Source organism: Calonectris borealis, chromosome 7, assembly GCF_964195595.1.
Source record: "Calonectris borealis chromosome 7, bCalBor7.hap1.2, whole genome shotgun sequence".
Lineage (NCBI taxonomy): Eukaryota > Metazoa > Chordata > Aves > Procellariiformes > Procellariidae > Calonectris > Calonectris borealis.
The window spans coordinates 35,208,032-35,233,064 of NC_134318.1; the positions used below are offsets into that span (position 1 = coordinate 35,208,032).

At 43.0% G+C, this 25,033-nt stretch overlaps 2 protein-coding genes across 3 annotated transcripts in view; one reads left to right on the plus strand and one right to left on the minus strand.

Annotated features, from left to right (window-relative positions):
- Positions 1-6,014: 6,014 nt before the first annotated feature.
- On the minus strand, positions 6,015-23,734 carry LOC142084545 (uncharacterized). Its single transcript, XM_075155391.1, has 5 exons — positions 23,608-23,734; positions 22,970-23,561; positions 22,690-22,791; positions 21,350-21,433; positions 6,015-7,482 (listed from the first exon to the last, which is right to left on the minus strand). Exons 1-5 carry the CDS (start codon positions 23,732-23,734, stop codon positions 7,458-7,460), a joined length of 930 nt encoding a protein of 309 aa, XP_075011492.1. The 3' UTR covers positions 6,015-7,457.
- The window catches only part of FHIP2A (FHF complex subunit HOOK interacting protein 2A), a 36,580-nt gene continuing 35,150 nt past the window's right edge, over positions 23,604-25,033 (plus strand). For both annotated transcript variants that reach the window (XM_075155130.1, XM_075155131.1), the window contains exon 1: positions 23,604-23,863. In XM_075155130.1, the coding sequence (XP_075011231.1) occupies positions 23,819-23,863 (45 nt within the window). In that variant the 5' untranslated portion in view covers positions 23,604-23,818. The remainder of the gene's footprint in view (positions 23,864-25,033) is intronic.

Consider the following 25,033-nt stretch of genomic DNA (forward strand, 5'->3'; position numbering starts at 1 on the left):
TTTTCAAAAATCTCAATTTATGATGAAAAAAAAGGTTAGATGGCTTTTTGGTTTTTTTACATTCTCCTTTAAGTTTTAAAATATTAAACCTAGAAAAATTTGCCACTGTCCAGCTGCAGCTTTAAAGGAAGAACATCACAAGTGGTGTTTCCTACACAAACGTGTAGGAAAATATTGACTGTTGCAAGCATGGAAAGAAATACGCTCTCACTGTGGTAACTATAATACAGTCATAGACATTTTCAGAAAGATAGAAAGCAACATAATGGCATCAGAATTTTATTGTAAATTAATCATATTACGTATGAACATAATCAGTTAACCAGAGAAACACCGGATTACAAATGTGCACTGCACATCTAAGTACACAAAACATTTTTGTTGTTTATCTCAAATATCAAAACATCTGGCAATAGAAAAAATATTTATAGATATTTTTGGACAGAGATTACTTCAGGTCAAGTCAGGAAGCATCCCTAAGCTGCAATCATCAAATTCTTTTATCAGTTATTTTGGATTAGCCAGTGTTACTAAGAGAGAAATATAACATAGGCTTTTTATAGCAGCTGCCAATTCAACAATGATCAAAGTTTTATTATTCTTCCTTAGATCAAAGTCTGGACTGAATAATTTTGAAATTATCTCCAGCTCATGAAGTAGAATAAACAGTTTTGGATAACCACATTATTATATAACAACACTGTCTTCTTGCAATAAGTTTTGTTGTTATTTACATATGCCACAGGTTCTTAGTGGATTGTCTGATTATCACGTAATTGTTTTATTGGCTTACTAAGACTATAAAAGAGAAAATTATACAACAGCAGCAGAAGGTCATAGAAATATTCAAATCCTGTCTTGTGTATCTACGTTCATATGCAGAAGATATTCATGAGAACAGGTGAAACTAAGAATGAAAAAATAAAACTGGGCACAATTCCAGTGAAAGGTAATGGGTCTTACAGCTCTGCTCATTATAAACCACTCAAGACATCTGCAGATTTCCTTTTGTGGAACAAAGACATTCACACATACCTCGACACACACAGCCTGTTCATGCATGTACATACCCTCCCAACTGGAATAAAGAAAGTCCTCGGCAGAGAAAATTAGTATACTTACATTATGTCGACTTCCATTAATAGGCATAAAATATTACTTTATGGGTAATAGCACAATTCCTTTTGCAACTAAACCTAATTTTAAAGGTGCTTAGATTTGTGCTTCACTCAGGTGTGCTTTCATTCAAGAAAAAAAGGTTTTTCTCCTTTTGGTTTTCATTCTGAGAAAACCATTGATTTCCACATTGTCTATTGACCATAGGCTCAAGTATATTCCTGTTCCACTGAACAAGATATTTACTATTGTCTTCAGTGAAACAGCAAGTCCTAAATCTGTCTCTTCTTTTACACCCTAATTGTATGAAATTCATTCACCTTTCTCAGTCTTTATTGAAGCCAACTCTTCCACAAATGTAGATCAACAGAAGTGGCAACCTAGGAGAACAGAGAAAGCCAGTACTTCGGCATAAACTTGCATTTTCTGTACGTGTAGGGTCACAGAGAGATAGAGCTGGAACGTCTTTTTCAGAGCTGTTATTATACTCTCTTAGCTATGTTCCTTTATCAATAACTAGGTTTCAGCTCTTATCTAACCTGGTTGTCTCCCAGACTTTCTAATGCCAAAAATAAACTTAAAGCTTTCATTACTAGTTAAAAGGAAACTGTAATTTGAACAGCAGTTTTGCTGACTTATCTGTTGATCAAAGATGCCTCATACTAGCCTGATGCGACAGAAACAAAATCAGCTTTATAATAACAGTAATTAAAGCAGAATCCTTTCACTGAGTGAAATCCCACAGTCCTTACTCATACAAGACTTACATTGGAGGAAACAGTAGTTAAAAGCACATTAAAAACTACTAAGTTAAGGTTCCAGGTGTAGCAAACGGAATGATAAATTCTAAGAAAATGTTACAGAAATTGTTTCAACTTTGCACTTTGGATTAAAATGTATCCATCTCTACATCAATACATGATCTGTTTGTGCAGTTTCAGAAATACAATAAACCATCTTTATTAGTAAGGAAGCAATAAACCAAAACTTCTTGTCATGATGTCCTCAGAAAGTCCACTGTAAGGCCACTCACCTCTCTGACCTACCTCCAAAAGGATCACTACTAAGTGCCATGCCAGTAAGTTACCACGAAAACGTCCATGACCATGAAATAGAAAAAGACATCGCTGGCTTTGTCAATGAACAGCAACATGTCCTGCAGTTTTCAGCAAGCTCCAGAAAGAGCTAAGCACCAGTCTAAGGGCTTCAGGGAGTGAGAAGCTCACAATCTGCTGACTAACTTGGATGTTTTTCTTTCACCCCCCTGTAAGTTGAAACTGCAAAAAACCATAGGGGAAAAAAAGTACCTTTTGCCTCAGCTTTGAGCACGTTGTCTTCTGGGTGCTTCTGTCCAGGGTGCCCCTCAGTCACAGCTGCACAGACAGGCGTCTCTCAGCGCTCCTACCAGCACAGCAGGAAAACCCCAGCACCTCCTCTCCGGAGGCAGAGAGTACACTGGTGCCACACAACACTCTGGCTCATCGTACTTTTTTACACATCAGTCTTTTCTACAATGATGACAACAGATCTTTCTTCCCCTTCAAAATGTAGAGCTCAGATGAACAGATTAATAGTTTTCAACAAACGTGAAGTGCATGCAATCTTTTCTAGCCATGGGGAAGTAACTCCAAGGCTGTGTAATTACACCATACTCATCACCACAACTGACTTTGCTGAGACTGGCCACAACACTGTTCGCAACAGCACAGAAGTCAACACAGCCTGCAAATTCCACACAAGAAATCGGGCAGGTACTCAGGCAGGTAGCTCATATTCAGCTCTTGCTAAAGCTCTACACAATCAGCGCCACACTAAGATTAAGTCTAACTCCAATGTGTGTACATAAACAGCAGGCGCTGCATTGTGGATGTGGCTGTGTTTCACGGTTTACATGAAACAAACTGACTCACCAAAGCACTAATTCTGGCTTACAAATAGGAAAAGGAGAGCGTAAAACTCCTCCATCACAGGTATACCTTGCAGAAGCCCGTCTGGTCCAACCTTGTTTACAAATTAAGGATTTCCCTACATAACGTATGGGACTGGTAAACATATCGAATGCAATGCTCAATAGTGTTTACAGGATTGGGACTCTTATTTGGGTTTGAGCTTTTAAAAAATAAGTTCTTTCTCAAAACATGCCACAATAAGGGGTGAGCAAAGCAATGACCTTAATCCATTTCCCAGAGATGACCAACCCCACATACAAACTGATAATCAGCAGTATAGACAGCCAGTAAGGTGCTATATACCACAACTCCAAAAACAGATCCAAAAACTCTGAGAGCAAATAAATCAACATTGTGAACATCGAGTACTAAACTGATATAATGAATGCTTATAACAAATTTGTTTTAACCCGTTCGGGTCAGATGTGTCGTTATCTCAACCCTTTGAGCCCCACGTTGGGCGCCAAAAAGGACTGTCGTGGTTTAACCTGGCAGGCAGCCAAATACCACGCAGCCGCTCGCTCACTCCCCCCGCCCCCAGCGGGACGGGGAGAGAATCGGAAGGGTAAGAGTGAGAAAAACTCGTGGGTTGAGATAAAGACAGTTTAATAGAACAGGGAAAAAAAGGGAAAATAATAATGATAATGATAAAATATACAAAATGAGTGATGCACAATGCAATTGCTCACCACCCGCGCTGACCGATAACCAAGTACCGATCGGTACTTCCTGGATCACGCCTACCATTCATATACTGAGCATGACGTCACATGGTATGGAATACCCCATTAGCCAGCTGGGCTGGCTGTCCTGATTATGTTCCCTCCCATCTTGTGTACCTAGCTCAGTCAGTAGGCACGGGAGCTGTCCTTGGACTAGGAGGGCACTTAGCAACAACTGAAAACATCAGTGTGTTATCAACATTCTCCTCATACTAAATCCAAAACACAGCACTAGGAAGAAATTTAACCCATCCCAGCCGAAACCAGGACAATGTGTGTCTCACAGAGTTTTTCTCTGTAATTACTGTCTAATGTCTAGGAGCTTTCTTTGGGTTTTAATGAAGAACAACACCTATTTATAAAGACATCGTAGCCTAAACAGTATGTGACAAAAAAATTAGGGGCTACTTGCTGATCTCAGAACTTACAGACCAAAGTCTGCTTTCCACTGTGTGTTTCTAGCTTTGCACTGCAAAACTAAGAAATACTACACCGGTCACATGAACTAACCATGTGCTCTTTTCATTTTCAATTACTAACAGATTAGATTAAAAATAATTCAAAATATTCAATTCAAACCTATTAAAAGAAAAAAAAAGAAATCCCCAAAAGATTGTTTTCAGAGACTGCAAAACACATGAGGTTCTGGTGTTCTTCACTAAAAGCAATTTTGCTGGCTTTTCCATCCATAAGCTGATGCTTATTTTCCTTCTGTGCAATTCCTTTCAGAGCCATGCATCTAAAATAGATTCTACCTCATTGTCCCAGTTTCCTCTTGTTGTTGCCATTAGCCTATGCAACTTTTTCCATGCATTCAGGACTAATTTTCATTAATCACAAAAGTTAAACTGCACAGATGAAGCTTTGTTGAGGGGAAAAAAAGATGGGATGAAGAGGCAAAACTTACAAAGAAGCAGCTTAGAAGAGATACTACTGTTTAAGCCAGATACCTCAGTAAAATATTCTTCCCCATCAAAACAAAAGCTCTACCAGGCCTAAGCATTTGGCTGCAACTACTGATTCTCATGTACAGATAAGTAAGTACAGCTTGCAGTGACAATCCAGCTGCTCATCCTGAGCTATTTAAGCCACTAAATTGAGGTTCGAGCCCTAAAACGAGTAACTGGAGAAAAAAACATAAGTCATTACATGTATTTGGAAGAAATAAAGAGAAAGAACAGATAGGATTAAATAACAGCATGAAATCAGTACAGAAGAAATTCAGGACAAAAGCTGGGGAGAGAAAAACCTTCAGAGTCAGTTCCAAATTCAGCACTGCATAGGTATTCAAAGTGGGAAACAGCTGTGTCGGCATGACTGCACAGACAGCTCTGTCTCAGGTAATACTGCAGAGCACTGAACCCTGCCAAGAACGTGCTCCTTCGGGCTACGGAGCATTATACCAAGGAAAATGGTGGAAATCACTAGGACTAGAAGCATTTGAAGCTACAATAATTAACTACTCTAAAAATATTAAAATTCTCTACTTCTAAAATTAAGGAAATGTCCAGACAGCTCGCACAGCCCCAATCTCTAGGTCGTTTGGCCTGAGAGCGTTCGGTGATAGCCACGTACTAGTCACAGCACAGATTAGGGAGGTTATTACATGCCTGAAAGAAATACCTCTGACAACAAGTAGAAAAACACAGCAATAGATTTCAGAAAGGATATGGCACGACAATATTGCCACCTCCTAAGTGGCTGGTTCCTTTAGATATGAGCAATGTTACTGTGAAAATCACAGACCATAATAAAACGTTGACCAGAAGCTCCCAGCAGCTAGTTTTTAAACCAGTCAGCATAGACCTCAACCAAAACCATCGCTGCCAGCAACGGCAGCCATGTCTACAGCTATCTGAGGAGGACAAGAAAATTTGGAAAAGAAAAATAAAGGTTATTGGTGGAATATGTAGGAGCTCAAGATTTAGTATGTAAATTTCTCATTGCAAAATCTGTGATTTCCTCACACAAAAGTTCACAACTGTAAAACGGATCAATCAAGTGATGTGCACAGTGCAGATGAAGAAAGAAGTGTTACCAGAACAAAACATAATGAGCTGAAGTTTTTCTGTTAGAAATCTATTATCAACTTGTGTAAGAACAAATGAGGAGCCTGAGAAGAGGCCCAGAAGGCAGAAATTCCCCTGTTCTGACCTGGCTCAGAGAAGAGAAAAAAATCATTTCAGTTCCTGTCTCACCTGTAAAATGAGGACAAAACCCCCCTCACACCAGTGTTACGGTAATTTATTTGTCTGAAATGAGAAGTGTTTGATCTACATTTGTTACAAAATCAGATAGGAAAAGACAAGGATTGTAGCGTAAAGTAAATTCTTAAGCTAAACAACCCTACTACTTTGACTACTGAGTAGGCTAAAAAATGTAATTACTTTCTCTACAACACCCACACTTGCAGCATCAGAATGGCACAGTACAACCTGTTAATATCAGACAGCAATAATATTTCTTTAAGACCGGCTTCTGTCAAAATTCAGTGATTTTTGTTACGGCACAAAAAAGGCTGAAAAGACACCGCTATTGATAAAACTCCTTTTTTACATGCCTTCGTTTTCCTGAAGAAGTTGCCTACTGGACTAAATACAGCTCATGCTAATTCTTTCAACATTTAGAAAAAATTTTTAGCTAAGATCTTTATATTTGACCATACCAAACACTACCATTTGTGCCTGTTTGCTCTAGCATAACTGAAGATTATAATAGTTAAAAATAGCCATTTTCCCATTAACTTAGACCTTCATGATAACAAGTAGTTTTGACAGTTTTTAAGCACTTTAGATAACATGCACAAGTAGGTCACAGTTATACTTGGCTTTAGAAAAATGTCTTTCATCCAGAGAATTTACAGCTCTTCGCAAACAAGCCCTTAGGTAAGCAACACTCTATAAGGCTTACTCCAACACCCAAATTCAGTCATGTATGAGTCCTAATAACAACTACTTAACAACAGCTGAAAGTAGAATATGAAGCCTTTTGCAAACTGCAAAATTGAAAAGCCCAACTGACGTCAACGGCAGCTCTCCACTGATCCCAACAGGCTGCAGAACAGGTCGTGAGAGTGCCCTGGGAAGGACTCCAACTTGACAGGGAAGTGAAAAGGAGTTTTCAAAGTTCGTTTCAGCTCCCTGTTCAATCACCAGATTTCCAAACTGATTATTTGTTCAAGCTTCTGGGAATACACGCCTGTGCTGCTTCATCTGGCATTTGGTCAAAACATCTGCTAGAGCTGTACTATGAGGAAAACGGCAGAAGAATGTTAGAGACCTTACACTTTCATAACAGCAAGAAGTGAGGGACAGGTTTGAAGGACTGCAACAACCTAGTCTGTGAAGGGTGGAAGAAAATAAAGGAAAATTTCAGAAAATTCATCTTAAAGCACAGGTGAGCCATTAGTCCTCACAGCAACCCCACTGAAAAAGTTAGCTACCATTATTTCCATTGTACAAGTAGGGAAGCATAAAACTCTTCATCCGGAGTTCCATGTAAGGCAAAATTACATGAATTTGTGTTATTTGTTATAGTTTATGTACTGACTTACAATCTGTCATAATGTCATTGACTATATGGGTAGTTTTGTTTAAATAACAACAGGGAACGGTCCAAAAGTACAGAGGTACTGCTGGATTTCAGGAGTTTCTTCTGTCATCTGTTGCAATCAGTTCACTAGACCATGCTGCCTCCTGGAGCAAAAGAGATGAATAGAGAGCTGCACAAATTGAACACTAAAAATATTGTGAAGTTTTTTACTATCTCTTGAATATCTTCTGCAGTTTAGTAATAAAAATGGCACAGGTGAATGTTTAACTCTTTTGCTGTTCTTGTTATGCTTGGTATATAATCAACAAGCAGGCAGTTCCAAGTGTCTGATGCATTCAGAATAATAATGATCACCTTTGGACAGCTAACACAAGGTAAAATATTAACAATCACTATTTGTTGAGCATGCAGACCCTAACGATACAGTGGTTTTAATGAAACTGCGTATGTATGAGGTAATCTGCCTTCATAAGCAAAGGGTCCCTATCTGACATTTGAACAAAGCCCTAACCCCTCAAAGACTTACTTCTTATTCGAGCTACATTCTCATGACCAACCTCATTAAGACCCATCATTACACATAAGTGTGTAAAAGTAAGTTCACATGTAAGATTTTAACAGCAGTAGTGTTTAAAATGTCTAATAATAACAATGGTCTATACTGCTTTATACACAAATAGCCTTTGGTCAGTACTGAATAACTCTGTTTACTCGCACAGACATGCTTATTTTCCAAGTAAGTCCTTTTGTTAAAATTGAAAAGCAAACATTGATAGAAATTAATATCTTAATCTCTTTTATGAATCCTATTCACTACTTCCCTGAAGTCCTACAGACTCTCTCTCTCTCCCCAATTAATTACTCTGAAAAAACTAGATGGCAGGGGAGAGGCTGAGAAAGAATTCACCCTTCTTCTCCAGGCAGCTCTCCAGCAGAATCAAGCAGGCATCAAACATCATGTGTTGTGCAGATGAATAGGAAAAAGGGATGGTGGGGGGAGGAAAAGGGAATATGGCCAGTGGAAACGTTCCCTGGCTTCCCATTCTGTACGGCTCAGTTTTGGGGAGTCATCTGCAGAGCTGAAATTGCGAAGTTTTTCTGTTGCTTCCTCAAATCCAGGTATCCCTTTGAAGACAACAAATCTAATCCATGTTATAAAGCTTTGCTGGATTTTCCCAAGTACTAATGCAGCCTTAGCACAGCACTGATGCTAATATACTTAGTGTTCTTCCAGAAATAGATGCTTTGGAGACTGATACGGTCCATTTCTTCCTAAAGCAAGAATAACACTGTGCCACGAAGAATTATGCTGCTCTAATACTATTTATTATTTATATCTAAAATGGGTGTGATGCTCTTGGAATATGGTCCTATCCACAAATGCTGACAATCTTTCGGCAGTCGCACGATGCCTTCCATGTCCATGAAGCTCATTTGGACATTAACATGAATCCAAGCAAATGAAAGAGTTGGTCCATGCTGAGCAGTATTTAATACATGAAGGTGGAGAGAAAGAAAGGGAGGAACAAATAAGACGTATCCCTACGTTCAGGGGTTTGTTAATTTGTAATACATAATTTTGACAAAGTATTTTTTCAATTCCGAGATAACCGGGGAATGTTTTTACTTGTCATTATTGTGCAAATAATTTTCTCTCTTCAGGAGATGCTTACAAGTATTTCTGCTTTGTTATGACAACGTTCAGAAAATCTTAACTTTATGCCTCCAGTTCTTTAATTGGTACTTACTATAGTAAAAAAACTAAAGCACCAGTCTTTGGGCCACACCTGCATCAGTTTCTCAAATCGGAAGCAGAAGTTTGGGAGAAGACAGGATCTGCAGTCAATGAGGGTTGATCTGTTCATCTCCAGCCCAGAATTCCCAAACGCACAGTCACAGTCTATGCACAAATGCATGCAAAGGACGAAGGCTATTCAAGTTTAGACTATTATAAAAACAAATGCAAATTTGAATTAAAACTTCAAAACCTTAATTTCAAGCCAGATGCAAATGTCCACCAGAGGTATAATCTGACGATTGGATTTATCACCACACCCTAACAGGAGCACTTGCTTTACAAATGGCAGAACAAGCCAGATGCCTCACTAGCGCTCAGCAGACTTACCAGCACCAACCAGTTAGTATTTCCTAAGCAGTAATAATCACCGAGTTCTGACCCTAAACCCACCCTCACCACCATATTCCTTTCTCCGCATACATACACTCCCATCGTCACTTAAAACGCACCAAGCCGCCGCCCCCCTGCGCTCCCACGGCCGCCCCCCGGGCGCTGGCAAAAGGCGAAGCGGGGTCCCTGAAGGATGGGGGGATGCTGGCTGCCCGTCCCCGGAGGATGCTCTGCGGCGCCAAGCCCTGCTGCAGCCCGCTCCGGAGCCCCTTCCACGGCCGAGCCGCAAAATGGTACCGGGCAGGCGACGGCCCGTGTGGGGAAATCTCCTCGCCTCCCCCTGCTCCGAAATCGCCCGCACAACCTTCGCCCGAGCGCAGCGAGCGGGGCACTGCAGCACGGCAAGACGCGCAAGGTCAAGCGCGGCTCCTCCGCCCGCGCCCGAGTGGCCGGCAGGGACGCGGACCCCGGCGCGGCAGAGACCCACCTCTGGCAGACATGGCTCGGGCGGGCGAGGAGCCGCGGAGCGGCGGCGGCGGCGGCGACGCACGGCCCGCACCGCCCTGCGCCCTCCGCGCCGCGGCGGCCGATGCGGGGGGCGGCGGCGCTGGGCAGGGCCGGGCGGGTCCGCGCCGCCGCCGCGCTCCCTCCCTCCCTGCCCGCCGCGGTGCGGGGCGGCGCCGGGGGCCTCCCTGCGGTGCGTGAGCGTGGGTGCGTGTGCGTGGGGGTGCGTGTGTGCCGCCGCGGACCGGTCTGCCGGGGCGGGGGTAGGGCGGAGGGGCCGCGGCCGCGGCGGCTCCCGTGAGGCGTGACTGCGCGCTGGCGGCGGGGGCGGGGGGCGGGCGGGGGAATAGGGCGATATCGGCGGGAGGTGCGGCTGCAGGGAGGTGTCACAGGCCGGGTCGTCGCACGGCGATGCGTTCGGGGGGAGTCACACGGGCGGCAAAAGCAAGGCTAGAAAAAGCACCGCCGGACCTTCTGCTCCTTAAAGTGCCGGAGAGACGGGTCGTCTTCTAAAATCACCGACAGCGCTGTCCGACAGCGGGTCAGCTCGTTTATGATCTGACACGGAAGTCTGTGGCTCGACTTGAAATTCACCCACCGAACAGCAACAGAGCATAGCAACTATATACCTGCATATCTGTATGCAAATAGTATATAAACATAAAAATTATAGCAATGTTGTCTGCAAAACAATCTTGGCATTAACATACAGAAAAGAGTATTCAGCTTCCTCCTGGCACCTTAATAAAAGCAGCAAGCAACCAACGGCAAAGCACCGAAGAACAAGATCAGTATCTAGTGGACACCCCTCCCCACGGTAGCCTCGCCTCCGATCTAACAAAGCCAAATACTCCCAAGCCACGCTACGAAGAAAACCCCTATGCCACCAGTTTATTAGATGCTGGCAAGAGTTAAACAAAACAACGATTTAGTTTATCAAGAATAACAGGTTAGAAGACCACATCAGAATAGTGAAATTAAAACATTAGAGTAGACTCTTATCAATTTCAGAATGGGCAACTATGAAGTAAGAAACAGAAAGCGCAATCTGTGATGTTCAGTGAGGAGCCAGCATGCAAACTAAATGACAGGAGAGACTGAATCACACTCCTCCACTCTGCTCTACCATACACAATATATCTTCATACTAGCAAGAAGCCTACACAATTTTTCCATCAAAAAAAACCAATTACCAAAATCTTCCTATCTAAGAGAGGTGGCAAACAGTGTGTCCACAGAGCAGAAATGGATGCTAGTAACAGAGGTATCATACGTTCCCACTGCCATTTCAAAGTGCAGCCTAGCCAGCGTATCTGCTCTATCAGACCAACCCTCTGGCACTGCTTTTATGCCGCTCACCTTCCCCATCGCACCGAGTAGGCAGTGCGTATGTGTAAGAAAGCACGGAAGCAGCAGCAGAATGGACAGCACACACATGCCTTCGCATCGGGTGATATATGCACAAAAAATGAATCGGCGCATCTGTTTGTCTGAATTCATGTTCGTGCTCGCATGCAGTAATGACTTTTAGTCACATTCGTCTCTATTTGCCATGGATTACCCCAGTGTCCCCCACACTTCAATTCAGTCATGCTCCTTATGTCATTCTGTTTTCTTGCCCATTGCAAATGTTTCTAAATCCTGCAGCAGGAATGAAATAAATCTCAAGTTCTTCTCCTTTCCAACTCCTATAGCATTATCCTTAGATGGTGATCTGACATCCACTTAAAAACCAGTTCCTTTCTCTGTCCTCTTTTCCGAAATGAGTAGGATTTTCCACATGCAAACAAGTCAAGTTTTCCTTCTTGTCCAAAAAAGCAAAGGTTTTCCTCAGTCAATGTAGTATGACAGCATTTTGTATTTTTAATTGAGTCATTTCCTATGCACTTCCTTCAGTGAGTTTCTGACTAGCACTATCAAGGGTTCTCCTGTGTGATACTTAATAGATGGCTTTAAAAAGGAGGTTCAGGAACATGCAGAAATTAGCTTTTTAATGAAGAACTTCCTTTCTTTATATTGCTAGGAAGTAGGAAGGGAAAGGCATTTGTAACTTGGGTTTCTATAGAACACAAAGAGTTTATTCCATCCACTGTATAAAATCTCTAAGGCAAAGAAGTTCAACAGACATGTTGGCCAGAGAATGCTAAAATGGATCAGATACAGCACACATTTATTAAAAAGAGCTTTTCAGCTGGGTTTCCAGAGGAATTGAGGGTGACAGAGTTTTATTTTCCTGTCTGTTCATCAAGTCCCCTCCAAGAATTTTCAGATTTGGATAGGGAGAGTATCAATTCCAGTTGACTAAAAGGTATAATTCAGAAAGAGTTCTACATTCCTACAAGTTTTGTAGCAATTAGCACTTAAGAAGAGAAATTAAAACGAAGGAGAAAAGCTGCAGTGGGAACTCAACAGCTACCAGTTCTGGAGCGCATGTCTTCATTAGCCACAAGTACCAGTCAGGCCATCCGCATGTCTGCAGCTGAATCAGCCTCTGCAGTTGCTGTCTGAGATCCTGCCGGTATTTAGGGAACGTGGAAGGGTGGAAAAGGGAGGTACAGAGAAGAAGTGAGACACCATTATTACTATTTTACAGATGAAGACCTCAGATACTTAGATAAGAGATGCTGAGTCAAAGAAGATGGACAAGCCAATCCAAGAGTTCACTGCTGCTTCTGCAACGGGTGGTCACATACCCTCCTATGCGCTCCCTCTTCTCTTACTCGCTCCAACCCATCTGCTCCTGCTTCCCTCACTGCAACACCATCACCACTGGTTTGATCCTCAAGGAACTACTTTAGCTCATTAATTAGCAAAGAATTGCTCACTTTCTTGCATTGGGTTAGATTTCTGCCAGGTAAGGATACAGAAGACTAGAGAAAGAAACCAAAGGCTCAGATAAACACTGGAGCTGACAGAAGGTGAGTACAGAACTGCACAGCCAGGAAGGGGTGAGGAGGAACCATTAGAAGGAAAAGAGATGATCCTTTTGAGCAGCAGCAAGCTGCTTGACTAAGCCATTTCCGGACTACTTTAGAAGTCCATTAAGGAGCAGTGATTGACATTGTTTTATTTCAGGAATCTACCTGAGGCTTCTGAATTAGTCAGCTGGGAAGAACGATCCTACCTCCTACATTTTCCTATTGACTGAACAGACAGCCTAGGCTTCTAACTTAGATAGTGGAAAAAGATCCACTACGGTAATTATTTTAAAGGTATTTGGGCTTTAAGAGATGCAAACAAGCACCTCAGGATTTTTTAGAGATGCCCAAACAGATTAATATATTTTACCAAACAATAGGTGTTTTCAAATCCCCTATTGGTATTTTCAGATGCCTAAATGCCCTTGAGGAGCTAAGTATGTTGTCCAAGGTCACAGAGAAAATCTATGTCAGAGCAAAGAATAGAACCTGAGAAAACTAGAGTTTTCTTCTTTGAAGAAAAGTATCCTAAATATTGGACTGTATTCTCTGTGCAGCATACCTTGCTGTCACTTAGCCACTGTGTGAATATATAAAAGAAAATTCAGTTTTCTTTCCGTTAAGTTAACTGGGTTTAGACAAACAGAAAACTCTTAGAAGAATGACAGTGTCCAGCTAACCCACTGAAGGCTGGATTCCTAAGTTTGAAATGTGAAAACATTTATCATTTTTTACTGAAGTCTTACAGCCAATACATTGTCCCACTCGTGACCTGCACAGCAACATGGGTGAGAATCTCTACCTTTGCTTTTCAGTAGCTTTTGGACCAAGACTCAGACACCTCATGTCGGATACTGTACCATCTTTGTAATATGCTGTATATGTGTAATGCATTACTCCAAGCTTTGTGCTTTCGCTTTCCAAGAATTTGCTGGTATCAGTCCCTACAGATCCTGCCCTTCTCCCTACCCTATCCCTACCCCATCCCCTCAAAAAGAAGAAATAAACTATTGATATTTCTAGCATCGATTCCCAGGAAAATGAGGTTTATAATCTCATTGTTTGTCCCTCATTACTTTTGAGCCAGTTTATCACATATGAAAGTAGGATAGTAGTTTTAAAAATAATTAGGATCCCATCAGTTGTATGAAAATCTTTTTTTTTTTTTTTTCATTAAAATCAGGGGAGAATGACATAGCATGGATGAAAAAGCAGGTAGAAGTCAGCAGATAACTCATCAGTCATAACATACCCATCTTTGCACAACACAGAATGTTTCCTCTTGAAGTCAGATCATTGTGACAAAAGTTAGGGTTTTTTTTTTGAACAAAAGACAAATTCTTACAGAGGCAGGCTTCAAAGAACAACTTCCGTGGGCAAAGCAAAGAGCAAGGATGGCCAGGACTGGCCTGAATAATCTATTTAACTGTATTTCACTGAACTGAAATTGGGATGCTGAAGAATGACAGAAACTACAGGGTTTTTCTACAAGTTTTTATCACATGTTCCACCATAACTCACTGGCTCCTTTCTTAGGGAAATCAGATCTATAGCAGTCATACTAGAAAGGAACAAAATCTACAGCATCGCTAAGTCTTATGATGTAATCAGAATTTTAATAAGCTCACAAAAAATAGTTCTCTGTGACATGAATGGCATGAAAGCAAGACAGCTCTCTTCCTTTCAATATAAGACTCTTACTACAATCTGCAATTAGTCAGTAGTGAACAGCAAATTCACATAAATACATGGCCTTTCCCTGATTTCAGTGAGCTTCAAGGCCAGCTCCCACTAATATCTTTTGAGAAAAGTTCCCATTTATATCTTTCAAAAGGGAATTGAGCTCCAAATTACTTACACCAAATATTAATAGAAATGTTTTACTGAAGTTTTTTTTTTTGAAATATCACAAATATACGTAGAGACTTAACCATCAAACAAAAAAAAAAGAAAAAAAAATTATAGTTTCTCTGAGCAAGCCAAAGCCCAAAGTCATCTTCCTTATTTTTTTCATTGTGTAGAACCAATCTTCTTAATCCACTGCATGTTATCCGACCCTGCATGTATGCACTGTTATGGCAAAAAAAATAATATTGAACCTATGTTATCCTTAGTACTGAGTACTATACTCAAGAAACCAACGTTTTATACACAGATCATGTAAGATCATGCTATCACATAAATGCTGTATTAGAAATATCGGTGATCCTGGCAGCTAAGGAAAAGCCCCCAAATAAGCCTGTTAATATCTAGTCTATGTGGCTTTTGCACCAAAATGGCTAACGTACTTGTGGGAACTTAGAGCACAAGGGCCAAAATGACAAATTAGTTTCTGAGAGTCAGGTTTGGAAAGATCAGCTAAATGTTGGCCAGCATTTACTGCTGAAGAACTTCCGCATCACCCCTATGTGTGTATCCTTATTAGGAAGATCCCAACAAAGAGCTTAGAGTCAGAAACTTAATCAGATTTTGCATCAGGTTCTCACAGGTTCACATGCGGAGCATGTACCACGAACTGGAGCTGTGAATCTTGACTCCTAAATCATTTTTTCTTCTAATTTTGTATTCAGTGCATGTCTACAGGAGATAAAGAGATGATCCCATAAACTGCCTTTGTTGTTACTTATAAAATTAGAGGGTTTAGATCTGCATCAAGTAAGGGCATTATCTCACTGTGTGCCCTACTTTATCCTTTACCCTAAAGAATTTGCTGTGGCCAAACTGAATTAAATTATGCCATCAGAGTTGGTTAAAAGTGCAAGCATTTTGACGTAGAATAACTTTTATATCATGCTATCAAAATGTCACAGATATTTCCTTGGGCAAAGTTCACATTAACAAAGATGTTTATGAATAACATAGCAAGAATAACAAAGAATATTATGAATAAACCAGAGTCAAAATCTCTCAGCACTCCTGTACGTGGAGAAAGTTTTAGGAATCAGAAGCAAAAATTCACCTGTAGTTGCAATTACAATGAGCCAAACTCCGAGAAGCGTATGCATTCTGCTCTGAACAGCCATGCTTATGTGGGGTAGAAAGTTTGGGACCAGAGAAATTAATTACCTAAATCAATGGTAAAGTACATCAGTGAGTAATCTGACATCTGATCATAACAGAAACTTAGGTTTCTTCTCATACTCCTAGAGTTCAGACATTGCTGAGGCTGTCTTAATTCCTCAAATGCTATTTTCTTTACGCTTATTTTCTACTCTGAACACTGTATTGCAAGGCCCTCTGGCTGAGAAGTATAGAAGTGGACAGGCCTTCCTTCAGAGCACATCAAGATCATTCCTTAATTAGCTGGTAGATGCAATTTGATTTGAGAGATGCAAAGTACTGGCTTTTTTCAGAAACTGAATGCCTTGTTGCTTGTCATACTAAGTCAAGATAGCAACCCCTAGCCCTGAACCTGGCACTGATCAGCTAAGGCACATGCCTGCGTGTAGACACATCCTCTTAGACAAAATCTCCTTGAAATTGTGATGGCTGTTTCACAAGGACTCAGGACACACGTGGGAAAGAACATGGGCCAAGCAGCCAAAGGCACAATCTTGCAATCATGGTAACAGTAACTCGAATCTTGAAAGATTCCTGAAGAGATTTGGAAAAAAAGAAAAATGTTTTTCTTCTCCTGTTAGTCTTGTCCAGTTCATTCAGGTACACATATTCTGGGTATTTTCTTTCCCTTGCCTATTGGCATCTACCAATAAACTTATCTGTTGTACACGTGAGATATTTAAAACTCTGGTCTAGCTGAGTTTTCTCATGCAAATTTTTTCTTTCAATATGTTTAAAAAAAAAAAAAACAGAAGGCTTAATTTAGTCAAGTCATTATTTTTGTTCGTCCACTTTTGAATCTGGCTGAGTTTAGGGCTGATGATAATTCTCCACAACATTCAGTTGTTTATTCCACAGCAAGTCACGCTGACAGATAGAGATGCCAGCCGAATTCTCCAGTTCAGCGCATTGCTAGAGTAAAACACGAGGTCAGGCTGCCCTCTGCGGGCTATGATCTAGCATCGGGATGAATTGTTCTGCAACAGCTCGTGGAAACTGATTAATGCTAGTACAAGATTTCTACGTCTGAACACAGAATTTCGACGTATGCTGTACATGGAATGCCAAATATAACAATTGACTTTCTGCTGCCTAGTTGTTACTGCTGGAGAGGAAGAAGGAAAGGCAGACTGCACGTCTGGTTGCAGCAGTCAAGCACTCCAGGTACAAACAACAGCTCAATATGACACCACCTGGGAATTCCCAGGAGACCCAGAGACTGGGAATAACAGCTTCTGAACATAAAACCAGAGAAACTAAATGGATGGAAACACTTCACTTGGCACATGAGCTGCCAGGCAGGAATCAAGGACGGTGCATTACAGCACCACTCCAAGATCTAATCAGGAACAGGCATATTACAAACACAGGTCTGCTTACGTCAGCATTTCACAACATAAGGGCTGAATGTCAAACTAGTCCAAAGTAGCCTGAGGCAAAAGAACAGCGATGAGCAACAGAAACATTTCTGGATGACCCTGGGTCTACTAGAGACTTCATTTTCTTTGCTTGCTGTCAATAGTGCCTCCAACACAGTTCCTTAAAGGCTTCATCCAAGTGCAGACGCTCGTTCCTACAGGGCTGATGATTCAGAAAGAATTACAAAGGATCAAGCTGTACATACTTTTTCTGCAAATGCAGTTTGGCTCAGAGGATAGCTTCTGACCATGAAATTCTAGCTGGAAGTGTTCAGATGGCTCCCGCTACCCTCACCTATGGGTAAGATAATGCAATGGTGATGTACATGGTCACTCTCACCTCTTTGGGAACCACACAAGAATTCAGTTCGTTGTCAAGCAGGGCAAGTCTTTGAATACAAGAGCCTTCCTAAATTCATTGGGGTTTAGTTGTTGCAAAGATGCAAATATCATGTGGGATGTGATAGCCACAGGGGTAAGTCAGTGTCTTCGTAAACTCAAACCCATCCTGTAGCTTCAAATAACGTCATTTGAAAACCAAGTGCGACAAGTGAACTGCTAAGATGATGGGCTGTCATGTGTAGCAACCGAAGCTTTTACAAGCCAAGTAACATGCAGCAGTTAAGCCCAGAGGTAACATCACTAGTTCATATACTAATTCATTCTACACAGGACACATAGAGTTATTTTTTTCCCTAAAAAACAGCTATGAGGGATTCTCTCTGAACCTTGCTGCTTTGTGTCCTACAGATGAAACCAGGTCATGTGTGCCCTCTCCTGGTGAGAGCAGGTTCCTACCAAGAAGCCATGCACAGAACTGCAAGAGTTACTGGCCACCTTCCTGGTGTAACAAAATACTGAAGAACATCACTGGACTTTTGTCATGTAACTCTATGGATAGTGAACACTGGAGAGCGTTGTGACACTAGTATTTGGGCCTTTCTAGATAACTGTGCTATCAATAATTTAAAATTAATCATGAAGCCACTACCGAGTACCTTGCATCATAAATACTTTAAGACACTTGCTTCAAAATTAAGACATTTTACAATGCCAAAATTTAATATCAGACTCCATGAAAGATTTCAATTATGCCTCAGGACAAAGATATCTGAAATGAAACTCTGACAAAAACCTACTTTTATTGTGGACTAATGCGAAAGAGAGATCTGAAAGTTCTATACTTGCATAGTACTAGTGTGCCTGAACTATTTTGCATAACACATATTGACTATCAAGATCAGCTTTTGCTTATGATTAAACAGATTATCTGATGACATTTTAGGGATTAACAGATTATAGCCCTAAATCCAAAGATGTAAGTAACAATGAAATCTTATTATGCATTAGAAAACAAACAATGCCATCAGAGCTGATCTGAAAATTATTCAGAAATCTTAGTACGGTCAAGACTAAGCACCAAAATTCTCCCCAGAAATACATGCAGATTCTGATTGCTAGAATCTGGTTGCTACTCTCTGCAAGTACACAGACAAATGACTGAGGGACCCAATTTATAGCAGCTGGACCACTCAATTATTTTTTTCCAATAGTTGGGGCAAAATCCAGTTTTATGTCTATTTATATCACATTCAGACTCTTGCAGTCATTACAGTTGCAATATAGCACAAATCCAGAAGTATATCCTTAATCTCTTTGCTTCAAGCTTCCACTACCACGCAATTAAGTAAACTTGTGGTCCTGCTAACCTGCAGACTTCAGTGAAATTGGCTAAGCTCTGACTGATCATATTTGAGAGTATTTTATCTGGTTTCAGTAATTTATTATATGCTAACACTTCCAGATACCATATGGCAGAACATGCATATATTTACTTATAGAGGAAAGCTTGGATTATAATGCTTCCAGTGGAATAGAAACATTTGAGGAAAACATGATGTGTTGGAAAATAAATGTCTCGTTTCACTGACGACATGTACTTCTGACTCCTTGTGGTCTCCCTTACAACCCATTATATAAGCTAAAGCAGGGTAGTACAGACAGTGTTCCTGAAGTACGAACATAAGAAATAGCCTACTGGGCATGCATATTTGTCCATCCAGCCCAGTATTGGGTCTTCCACAGTAGCAATGAGTGATGGCATAAAAAGACACTTGCAGATGTGACAGATAAGCAATTAGATAATAGATTAATGACCAGGAAGTTTGTAACTCGTCAGAAGACAAATGAATGTCTCTACAGAAGGAGTAGACATGCAGATGCACAGACCAGGAAATGCCTGAAAATGGGCTTTAAAGAAATACTGCATGAGCTGATTACATGGTGCTACTAGCGATTCAGCAAGGAAGGAGGCGTTACACGCAGCTGAAAGCACAGACAACCAGAAAATTCACGATGGAAAACGACAGCAAACAGAAGCACGTATGATACTACATATAAGACACTGATTAAACTTGGGAGAAGCATAGTTTGTACTTCAATCCCACTGTATGCTCTTTGGTATCCAATGCACAGAATACTTGCTTTCTATAATAAAGCCCAGAATCAGAAAGGTGTGAAGATGATTCTAAACATCAATTTAGCCCTCCTCAAAAGCAGAGATCATGCTGAGCCACTAACACTTCATTCTTTATTTCATCCAAGTAATCACTGAAAACATAGATGTCAATCTGGTTATTATAAACACAATAAATTCCTGCACAGAATATAAACAGGTATTACGCATAGCTCTACTAGCGTGTTTTCACTCTGGGGTACAAAAATGCACCTTCCAAATCCTCAACCTCTCTGAAACAAAAGTCCAGACTGCAGGAAGTTCTTCTGTAACGTAGACAAATACACCCATTAGAGACTGGCCTGGTGCCATCCATCTAAATAGCAGAGAGATTTTCACATAGAAAGGCTAGCACATTATCTCACTGTCTCACTCCATTTAAATTGATTTAATCTAGACAATTTCATTAATTTGTAAGAAGGAGAAAAGTTCCCAAAAGCTGTATCAATTAAAACAGCCTTGCTTTCAAGCTGTGTCTTAACTCACATTCAAGCAAAACGCTAACTCACTGCATGTGCCACCCCAAAAAAGAACTACCTTGCCAAAAAAAACCCAACCCCAAAACAGCTGAACTCCACTCTCAAGAGTATTAAAATTGGTAGTAATACTTGTGTTTATTTCAGTGGAAACAACACAAGCATGAGCAGGTGAAGATGTATTGTTGCATATGACATGACATTGGTAGCCTCTCTGTAACTGAGTCATCTCCAATTGAATCATCTCCAATGAGAACTAGAAGTATCCAAACAGAATGTAACCTCAGCTGAGTTCTTTTGCACTGACACTGGTGAAATAATTTTTCCATTAGTTTCCAGTGATTTGCATTACTACTGGTCTGCCAGTATTTATCTAATATTCCCAGCAGTGAGAAATACCTCCATATACTTGAGAAATTTGAGACTACTTTAAAAGAGCATAAAAACCCCATATCTACAATTTGCAACATGTATAAGCACCACAGACTGGACTCTGCAGTATGGCTACAAATTCAAGCTCAATATATTGGTAAGTAAATGCAAGGTTATTTGCAGAGACTCAATTTGTTTAACAAGCTTAGGGATAATCATATAATTGTGATATTTTCTTTGTTTCCTTTACTGCAAGGCATGTCATATTGAGGAGTCCTAGTAAGTCACTTTTACAACCAAAACGTGAACTCCAACCACAATGAGATGTGCTGTTTAAAAAAAAAGTTTTTATATACATCAGGCACTCTTAGAATAGTAAGAGGCCCTCAAGCATTAGAAAAGCTTTACCTCACCGTCTGTGAAGAGGTGACTTACGATTTCATAAATTGTGAAGTACACTTAGGAATACTCTCACTGTTATAAAACTGTCTCCTTTTATATCTTCATGATACCTTACTCTTTCTTTATTCTTTCTGCTACTCCAAGATGGAAAGCCCCAGGCACACCCAAAAGACATTTTTGCAAAAACAAATGGATTGCAAAGAGCATTTTAAATTACCATGTTCTCTTAGACACCTTAATCAAGCACGTGTGCCTTAAATTCACATTTTCTTCAGGAACGATGCAGGCTCCAAAACGGTATCTATGATGAGAGAATGGGAAGGTCCCCATTAACATGGTAAACACTCTCACATTGATGGGAGAAAAGCTGTACCACTACTCAGCCCACTTGCTGACATGTTTGCATTCAAACCAACAACTCATCGTTTGTTTTTCTTGTTTTAATGAAAGCAATATAAACCTGCAACACAAACTATATAAGCAGGCTGGATGTAGACCCTGAACTGTACTTATAATATAAAAATACTAATATAAATAAAAATAAATATAAGTATTTACACATAAAAAATAAACATAAAAATTACTAATAATGTGGATGTATTGCAAAACTGTACTTATAATATAAAAATACTAATATAAATAAAAATAAATATAAGTATTTACACATAAAAAATAAACATAAAAATTACTAATAATGTGGATGTATTGCAAAACTATAGTAGACACCACTTAAATTCATCTGAAGAAGGGTTTGCCTCCTAGAGCACACTTTAAAAGTCTAATAGAACTTTTAATGTTAAATCATAGAAGATAGGCACCTTCCAAATGCAGCATCCATCCAGTTAATAATTACCTAAACACAGAGATGGTACATATATTTCATCATATGACTACCCACATAAAAAATTTACATTTCCTAAGAACATCTATAGACTGTAACTTGACGAATCCACAATAAGCAGATTTACTAAAAAAACATAATTAGCTGTTAAATTTACGTTATTTGGTACGTCTGGATTTTGAGAAGGAAAGAGCTAGCTCTGCTCCTTAGCCACTTTAGCAAAAGTGTCCACATACAACTAGTATTTACTTCTGCACAGTACTTGGACTGTAGCTGTCCATGCCTGCAAAACATGGAGGTAGTCACAAGAATCAGTACAGCAGAATCATTAGTAAGACTTCACCACAAGATCAACAGTCATAGTCAGACTTCCCAGATGACACAATTTAAAACACAGCAGTTGAATAGGAGTTTTGTCCTGTCTTTTGATTCGTCTCTCTCTGCTTGCTCCTAGTATATGAGGAAGTTGGTGTTCATTCATCTCCAAAAATTTATGAGAAAGTTTTTCTCCATTTGGTACTACAGGTTCTCTTCCCTTTCCCATGCTGGTCTGTCACCTTCCCAACATTTCACTCTGCTCCCCCAGTGCCAAATCAATCCTGTTCCCCTACTTCCATTTGGCCAGTGCCCAAACACTATCCCGTGAACTGCAGCTGTTCCCAGAACATTACACGTCCCTCCAGCTACATCTATAACCTCTGCTTATCCCACCTTACCTCTGCTTTTCCTGTGGCACGGGAAAATGGCAGGGATGATCTTTTCCTCTGAAGCATTTGGCTTGGAGGTGAAGTAAAGCCCCCTTCATCTCCTTCAAAGCTCTGGGGAAAAAAAACAGCAGTGAAACAGGTAACGTGCACTGCTGCAAGCCCTCTCATGCTGTGGTACACCGCAAGCCCTAGAAGGACCGCAGTCAGCCAGGACCACACCACTGGCCCCACCGGCCCCTCACCCAGCAGCAACAAGATGTCACCGACTTTCTGAGCTTATCACCCTTACGCTGCTTTGTGGAAAGCCGGGCATTTCAATGTTTCCCTGAGGGCCTCACAGTCCCTGCAGACAGTCACAGATCCCAAGATCCCAACTGTCCCAGCAGACACAAAGCCAGGCCTTCGGCCACCTACGCCAGGACTGCTCCTTATCACCGCCATGCTGGCGGGCGTGGGTGGAGGCGGTGGTCTCTCGGCCCTCACGAAGCGGAGGTGTAGACCCAGAGGCCTTTGTCGGAGCCTGATGGCGCCCACCACTCTCGCCCCTTCCCTCGCGGCCCCCTGCCCGGGAGTTGCCCACAGAGGCGGGGGGCTGGCTCGGGGCACCCAGAGCTGGTTGCCCGCGCCCAGCCCTGGCAGTGTCCTACCCTGCCCGCACTCTGGGGGCCGGCAGAGGGTCCCTGCCTTGGGCAGGCCCGGCACAACCGGCCCGATTCGATCGACAATGCCAGGGGCACGGCCAGCGGCATCCCCGCCCGGGCGGGAGGACGGCTCTCTCCGCTGCCCAGGCCCACGGGCCACGGGCCAGGCCGCCCCGAGCGGAGCCGGGCAGGCTGGGCCGGGCCGGGCCGCCCGGCCGGGCCTCCCCGCGGCGCGGCTGGCTGCGTGCGGGGGGTGGCGGCCCCTGCAGGCCGCGCCGGGGCGGACACCCGGAGCCTCGGCAGCCGGCGCCGCAGCCCGGCGGTGTCAGTGCCACGGTGTCCGCCGGGGAGCAAGAGGCAGAGCCGGCGGCCGCCCGCCCGCCCGCCCGATCCCCGCGGCCAGGCCCCCGCATGCAGCCCTCACCCTGGAGCGGCGGCGGCGGATCGAGGAGCTCTCGCGGTCCTCCCGGCAGCGGCTGCTCCAGTCGCGGGACAGGATGTTCTCCAAGTTCACCTCCATCCTGCAGCACGCCGTGGAGGCGGTAAGGCCGCCGGCGGGCCCGGCCACGCCGCGCCGGGGATGCAAGTCGGGCCTAGCCGCCGAGCGGGCCCCGCGGGGAGGGGCGGCGCGGGGCGGGGGGCTTGGCCCGCTCCCTAAGCGCGGCGCCCCTTCCCCGCCGCCTCCCCGCCTCCCCCGGGGCCTGCTGCCGGGGCAGGGCTGGCGGCGAGGGGCCCCGCCGAGCCGGCATATCCGGCGGCAGCCGCGGCCCTGCCGATGCAGGCTCGCCCCTGCCGCGGGGCAGGGAGGCGGAGGCCGAGCTGCCCGGGCGGGCCACGGCCGGCGGCGGGCCCCGCGCGGAGCCCGGGAAGAGAGCGAATTGCCCGAGCGCGGGCCGCAGCCGGCCGGGGCTGTCGAGAGCCGGAGACGCTGGGAGAGGAGGGAGCGGCTGCTGCCCGGGCCTCCGCGGAGGGCCCGGGCGGCCCCAGCACGGCTCCCTCGGCCAGCGGGAGCAGCCTCCGGGGTGTCCCCGCCAGTAACGTGCCTTCCTGGTAGGCCCCGGTGTCCCGCGCCGGGCGTGAGGGCAGCCCTTACCCGGCCCGGCCCGGCCGTGACGGCTGTTTCTGCGAAACGAGTAAGAAAGGAGGCGAAATCAGGAAACTCCTCAGGATTTTCATCTTGTCGTGGCCAGCAGACGACAGTCGCCGTCTCCGGTGCTTTTGTGTGATGTTGTCACTTCCAAACCGACGTTTTCGTGCCTGGTTTCTTGTAATTGGGTAGGGTGGGAAGGGAGCCGAGGGCTCCCGGGGCTGTGTATGTCCAGTTAGATTTCGTCACGGAGCCTCACACAGCCGTGCCCATCGCCGCGCTGGGGAGGGGAAAGCAGCAGGGCCTATTTCTGAAGCTGCCATTTCTGTAGGCCGCGTTCGGCTGGCTGCTTATCAGGACTCGTTTACTGTCCTCACATTCATTTTTGTTAGCTTTTCGGTGAGGTGGGGTCCTGGTAGTATCGTGTCTGGCTTTCAGCACCTTTCTCAGTAAGCCAAGGCACCTACGAGACTGAGTTTGAAGAGTGCGTCTTTGGTTAGGTGCTAAAAACTGGCAGTGGAATACTGCTGGAAGTGAAGGCGGAAAGTGTTGAAGGAAAACGGTTCAAACGGTTGAAAAAAGAGCCTGCACGCCAAATCCTACCTCATGTGAGGGGCACCCTTTG

What these genes read in the sequence shown, in the direction of transcription:
- LOC142084545 (XM_075155391.1), bottom strand. Translation starts at nt 23,734, where the DNA reads ATGCGGGGGCCTGGCCGCGGGGATCGGGCGGGCGGGCGGGCGGCCGCC. An exon ending in CGGCTGCCGAGGCTCCGGGT is followed by an intron (nt 23,562 to 23,607) that starts GTCCGCCCCGGC and finishes CCCCGCACGCAG; the next exon opens with CCAGCCGCGCCGCGGGGAGG. An exon ending in AAGGTGTCTAAGAGAACATG is followed by an intron (nt 7,483 to 21,349) that starts GTAATTTAAAAT and finishes CTTTTGCTCCAG; the next exon opens with GAGGCAGCATGGTCTAGTGA.